We start from the raw sequence: 6,518 nt of genomic DNA on the forward strand, positions 1-6,518 counted from the left end.
GATTCAACTCCTTAACCAACATGTCATAGGATGTTCCATTTCCATACATGGTAACCAACACCACCAATGCCTCACCAATCTTCCCCTTCATATACAACGCTAAACAAAACGCTTGAATCATCCTTGGAACGTATCCCATTCGGATCATTTGCTGCAAATGGTACACAGCCTCCCCTGTTCTCCTTCCCATACAAAGTGTTCGAATCACAAAGCTATAACCAATATGATCAATCACAGAAAACCAGTTCTCGCATTCTCTCGAATACTTGGTATGCATCTTGAACCATGTAATTTTCTTCCCATAACTTCATGCGTAAACCTCTAAACAAACTGCTCATCATCTTCCCTTCCACTTCAAAACCAATTCCCACCATTTCGTTTGAATTTAATGCCCTTATTTTTCTCCAGTTCAAAAGCCCATTCAATTTAGGTGTTGTAACTAATGCTATCAGGCAAGAAATTTTTGTCATTCATGAACACTCTAAAATCATGATGTGGCCTTCCTCACTTAAGAGTAGCCAATGAAAAGAGTGTTCAAAGAGACCACATTTGGTTCCAACCCCAAAACTAAAACCCGATTTTATATATTTTAGTGATGAAAACAAAAACTTGTTTAAATATTAGTGACTATTTATGTAATTTATTCTTTTTATTTTTATATATTTAATGTGTCATGTCAGCAATATGTTGTTAACCCACAATGACCACATCTTAGTTAAATAAAAACGAAAACAACCAAATATTATAATTTTTTAATTCAGTAAGAAAAAATGTACATAATTTAAATAAAAGTGATCAATTCTATAATTTACCCTTGATTTAATATTGATTGATTTGATTAATTTTAAATTTATTTATTGACTTATTTTAAAATATATATTTTATGTATTTATCATATATTATACTAAAACAATGACTATAATGAATTAAAAATAATTAAACTTATTACGTCATATTAAAAACATTATCTTATAAATAATTTCGTCCCAATCGTTTAATTGTAAAATGAATATTTAAGATTAGCACAATGTTTCCATATTCATATACTCAACTGAAGAAAATGAAAGTGAATTGACATTGCTCTTCTAGAAGAAAAAACAACGAGGGAAGAGGAAAAAAACATGTGCTTTAGGGTGTAAAATAAAGATAAAAGTTGTCGCAAGTTGTGTTTTTCACATTTTCCATATAGAATGATTTAAAATTTTCGAGTAAATCATGATTTTCAAAGTCTATGAGTACTTTAGTGATTAAATTTTGAGTAAATCATGATTTTCAAAGTCTATGAGTACTTTAGTGATTAAATGTGGTATTCGTGAACTAGAAGTTGAGTAAATATTGAATTCGGGGTGTTGCACAATATCCCACTAATGAAAAAAATAAAAATTTTGGAAGATGAGAAAAGAATAATAATATAATTAGTTGATTAAGTAGTAACGTTTCTGAAACTAATATATAGTGAGATGAGTAATTTTTTTCTTAACAAGTGAACGAATTTATAATAGAAATTCTAACGACGTTCCGCTCCATCCCTTGTCCTATTTACCGTTATATTTATGAGCCATACCTTACAAAAGGTTATATATGATAGAGTCTCAACAAATAAAGCTTTAAGTCACTCGACTTCTTGTTAAGCTAAAATAAGAGACTCCATTGTAAAGTAAACAATACATATCTAGTTTCGTAGATTATTAAAAAATAGTTGCTCCTCTTAAAATAAGACAGTACTTATCTCATCATTTACCCAAGCCACTAATCTTGAAGGCACTTAAATGCTTTTAAGAATGTTTCAATGTTCATTACTTGGATTGTGGACATATCTATTACCCATACATAAAGCCAGGTCAACTATGGTTCACTTAATAACATAAAACTTCAACCATTGAGTTTTAAAATATTAAGGTTTATGAAACTTATTTCATTTTTTTTTATTTCAGTATGATGCCATAGTTACGGAGAGCTTTTTACCAGAAGCATATCAATAAAATTTGTATGAAATGACTGATTCGAAGAATATCCCTTACTTGTTTTATTAACTTAAACCTTATGAATATAAAAAAAAAAACCCTTTTAAACCTTAAGATTCATTTCCTCCCTTACGATTTTTTTCGCATTAATTTAACCCTCGAAATTGTTAGGGGCAACATCGAAGTCAGTTTTGACTAGATGTATCCATTCAGAGACTGAAATAGGAACGTAACCAAGAGTTTCAGCTGATGTATTTACATGAAACAAACACAAACAGAAAGAGAACATATACGTAATACAATAACCGGTTCAAAGTGTCAAAACATTACATAAATGTGGAAGAAGCGAATGCCTGGATTAACATATACAAATTGCAGAACGATGGTTCAAATGATTTATCAGCGATGTGAAATCTTGTAATAAAAGATTACGATGATTGCAATGACGAGAGCTACGATGACTGAGCCAGCAATCCATTTGTTCTTGGTAATCCTTCGTGACATGGTTGTTAAAACTTTCTTGCTCTTGTCAATGGCGCTATCCACATCATAAAGCTGAAAAAGCACAAGTAATATGAACAAATATGACTTACTGAGAGAGAGTTGGTAAAATGGCTCGAATCAGACAGATTTCAACTCGACCCCTCCTCTCCTTCGGGAATTTTTCAAGCAGGCAGAAATCACATATCGAGGAGCAGGTCGTTGAACCAAGCCAGGGATCATATCACTATCCCACCCTGACTACTTATAATTACTATTTTTTATACATTTTAACTAGGATTTTTTTAGTTTTTAATAGACGTCATCTCATGTATTTGGTTTTGTATCTGTACTTTTAGGAATGAACCTAAATTTCATGGCGATGGTTAAGGGCTGGAGAGATTTTTTATTATTAGAGTCGGGGTTTGGCACAGTTATCGGGTGAACTATTTTAATGTAATTGAGAGGCGGGACGGGTGAAATTCCATCCAACCCAACCAGTAGCCATCCCTATAAAATTTAATTATGCATGAGAAGATTCACTGATAAAATAACACTATGCATCAAAGTTTTAACTAGACTTAATCGCATGCTTTTGGTTTAGTTAGTTCAGGGTCTCAGGATTACGTTTTTCAGGGTCGGATTTAGATGCTAGAACGCAAGTTCAAGTTCAAGTTCAGAATAGGTATCAGGTGGAATATTTGAATGTTGGGTCAAGAGTGGGATGAGCGAAAATCCACCAACCCCAACTCATTGCATCTCTATGAGAACTCCATTATGTATGCGAAACTAGCTAAATATGTCACCAACCCAAAAATGAGACTAGAGAAATAAAGATTCAGTGATAAAGATAGATATGTTATCGAAGTTAAGTTGGAGAAATAAGCACAAGCATTTGGATGAGAAACAAGACCTTGTTATGGGCATGCAGGAGAGTTTGTCGCTGTTGATGCAAATCTTCAAGGATAGAGATACCAAGCTCCTCTGTTTCCAGAACAGTTCTTCTACTTTCCTTAATTCTGTCACTTGACTGATTTAGTCTCTCCACCGACATCGACAATCGATCCCTTTGCTCAGCTGAAACCTGTACCATTGGTCACAATTCAATACAAAGATCTTCACCAAGTTGCTAAATAGTTAACAATAATCGTGCATGCATTAAGACCTTGGCTTAATTGTAAGGAGGTTCTACAACTTTGAATTACCAAGTCAATCCCCATATACCGGAGTTGTCTTGTTGTTTCGGGGTTGTTTGTTTGTTTTATTCAATATAAACATAAAACATGTTTAGCAGTCATCACAGGTGATAGTGAAGCTTTGACAAACGGCAGACGATCAAAAGTAAGAACAGAGACTATGATGCTCGTTTTTCTTAAAGCACTATGTTTGATATTTGGTTCCAATATATATTTGGACATGGGAAGGGTGATATGATCCTCCAACCATATGTAATAACGTAAAAGGAAAAAAAAAATACATATCCATGTTGAAACATTCCCATTTCCGATACTCAACATCTGAGCCAAGTAACACATACAACAAGCATGGATAATGTGAAAACATTTTGAAATTAGAAGGCATGAACAATTCTCATAATTCCTAATTCCAAACTATAAACAAATACGTCTTATATTTATCGGATTCCACTTCACCCAACTTCCCAAAGCCAGCAGCCCTTCAAAATCATAACGAAATACTAAATGACGTTATAGTTACACAAAGGGTCACCTTATCTCCCCCAACTTAGAATTACCAGAGAATCGTTAAGATACATTCCTCGACTGTTCATTTCCGGAAATGATATAAGAATGGGAATACAACCCTTCAAAGGCCTCCGAATAGATGCAAAGACTTAAAAAAGGATTAAACATACCCGTGCCATACACATACTCATATCACACACTCACCCGAATCCTATTGCAGTAGTCATGATGCAACAAGAATAGTAAGTAGATGCATAGAGTAATAAAACAAATGATCATTCCTCAAACATCCTTTAACAAGTGATCTAGCGAAGCGAACCACAAAAAGGCGAAAACATAGAATAAAAGACCCAGAAATTACCGAGTGCATATCAGCCATTCCCGATTCCAACAATTCATCATGAGCGTTGGGTGAAGAAATTCTCTTGAATTCCTTCTTCAATTTATTCAGATCAGCTTTATATTCCCTTAATTTAGCAAGAAGAGTTGCCTTAACCCCTGGTTGCAAACTCCTCGCTTCCAGGTCCATTTTCCGAATCTACCAATAAAAAAAGAAAACCCAAATCAATATCAAACAACAACCCAGAAAAAAATAATAATTAGACAACATAGTACCAGGACATCAGCCTCGTCAATCCCAGAACTTATCTCGGAAAGATTCTGTTTCTTCTGCTCTGCAAACGGTTATCACACCATAAAAGAATATATTAAAAGAGTAGAAATGGATCGATCCATTGATGGAAAATAAATACCTGAGTCATGAATAACAGAAACAGAATTGCATTTCCGGGAAAGATTGGCGGAGAGTTCGCAGTACTGTCGCTCATAACCTTCGAAAACCTCACTCATCTTCCACAAATTTTGCAGGCAAAGATTAGATCAGGAAGAGAAGAGAAAATCGAAAGATTTAGATCAGATAGAGGAAAATTGTTGGTGGAAGTTGGGGATTTTAGTTAAAATAGTATAAAAGTTTTACTCTTCAACTGTTCATAAAAGGAAGAGTAAAGGAGGAGAATTTAATTGAACTTTTTTTTTTTGGGTGCGGAACCGCAAAACTCAACAAATACATAGCAAAGCATCCTTCGGACAGCTAGATTCCGTCTCGTGTTTTGTTAGTTGTTAGTTTGTTGATAAACTACACTTTTAGTCATGCAACTATAACTGGTTTTTTTATTTGATAATCAAACTATTTTTTTTAAAATTTTGCCACTAATATTATCGCCAAATTTTAACTTAACGGAGATGATAATATTATACAATAATAATTTTAATCATAAAAATTTATATATTTTATTAATTAAAATATAATTTAAATTTTTTAATAAATTTAATAATTAATATTATAGTATTAAATTACGAGTGTAACGTAGCGTAAAGTTCGTACCATAACAATCTTAAAGGTTGTCATGACACAATATCAGGGCAACACTACAAGGAAATCGCATCACAACTTTTACCGTCTAAAACCATTATGTAATACCACAACATGCTATAAATTACGTCGTAATACCGTAACAAATTTTAAATTATTTGAAATATAAAATTACATACATGAAATATTTTTATTTAATCCTTAAAAATGGATTATAAATATATATCATTATTAATACTGTAATATTTATGTTTAAAATTAATTAATTAAATTATTTATTTATGTTATTTTAAAATTAAATTATTTTAAGATTAAATTAATTTTAGTTTATTGAATCATATCTCATAGTTAAAATTAACTGAATTAATTTTAAATAAATTCTTAAATTAACATTAAGTATCGTAATTCTATGTTTACTTATTATTATAGAAATTTTGTATAAAAGAGAAATCCACTTTATAATACTATATTTTAAATCAAATTTGAAGAAGGAAGAAAGGTGTCTCCTCTTATTCTACAATATTAGTATTCGCAATACTACATATATTTCATTATAATATTATATGTATTTTAGGTCTTCACTATAAAACTGTAAAATTTTACCTAATTTATAATATAAAAAATAAGTAAACAAAATAACGTTACAACTAAAGTAAAAAAGATCCTGGTTTCTCATCTTGCTATTTCGTTGTCTGGGCCCTTGCTGCTTTACGCTATCTCTTGACCGTTTCACTCAAGATCTCAATAGGCCATCACAGTGTCGCTGAATCTCCTTTTTGTTCTTTGAATATGGGATTGGTCGGCCTAGCCATGGTGTTTTTGGTTAGGGTCCGTTTGGCTTCCGTCTCCAAACTTGCTACTCGATTATTCGAGCCTTTTTTTCTTGCTTGGTGAGATCGTTTCTCTCTCTACCAGCTGTGATGTTATCCCTGTTCCTATTCGAGTGTTGTTTCGTGCTTCAGATATGGTTTTGCATGTTTTAGTTTCACAATTTTGTGT

At 32.4% G+C, this 6,518-nt stretch overlaps 1 protein-coding gene across 1 annotated transcript; it reads right to left on the bottom strand.

Moving 5' to 3' along the window:
• Nucleotides 1-2,241: 2,241 nt before the first annotated feature.
• Nucleotides 2,242-5,220, bottom strand: LOC120187370 (vesicle transport v-SNARE 12-like). Its single transcript, XM_039191107.1, has 5 exons — nt 4,900-5,220; nt 4,763-4,821; nt 4,509-4,685; nt 3,358-3,528; nt 2,242-2,519 (listed from the first exon to the last, which is right to left on the bottom strand). Exons 1-5 carry the CDS (start codon nt 4,994-4,996, stop codon nt 2,364-2,366), a joined length of 660 nt encoding a protein of 219 aa, XP_039047038.1. The 5' UTR covers nt 4,997-5,220; the 3' UTR covers nt 2,242-2,363.
• Between the last annotated feature and the right edge of the window lie 1,298 nt (nt 5,221-6,518).

Source organism: Hibiscus syriacus, unplaced genomic scaffold (genome assembly GCF_006381635.1).
Source record: "Hibiscus syriacus cultivar Baekdansim isolate YM2019G1 unplaced genomic scaffold, ASM638163v2 tig00113725_pilon, whole genome shotgun sequence".
Taxonomy (NCBI): Eukaryota; Viridiplantae; Streptophyta; class Magnoliopsida; order Malvales; family Malvaceae; genus Hibiscus; species Hibiscus syriacus.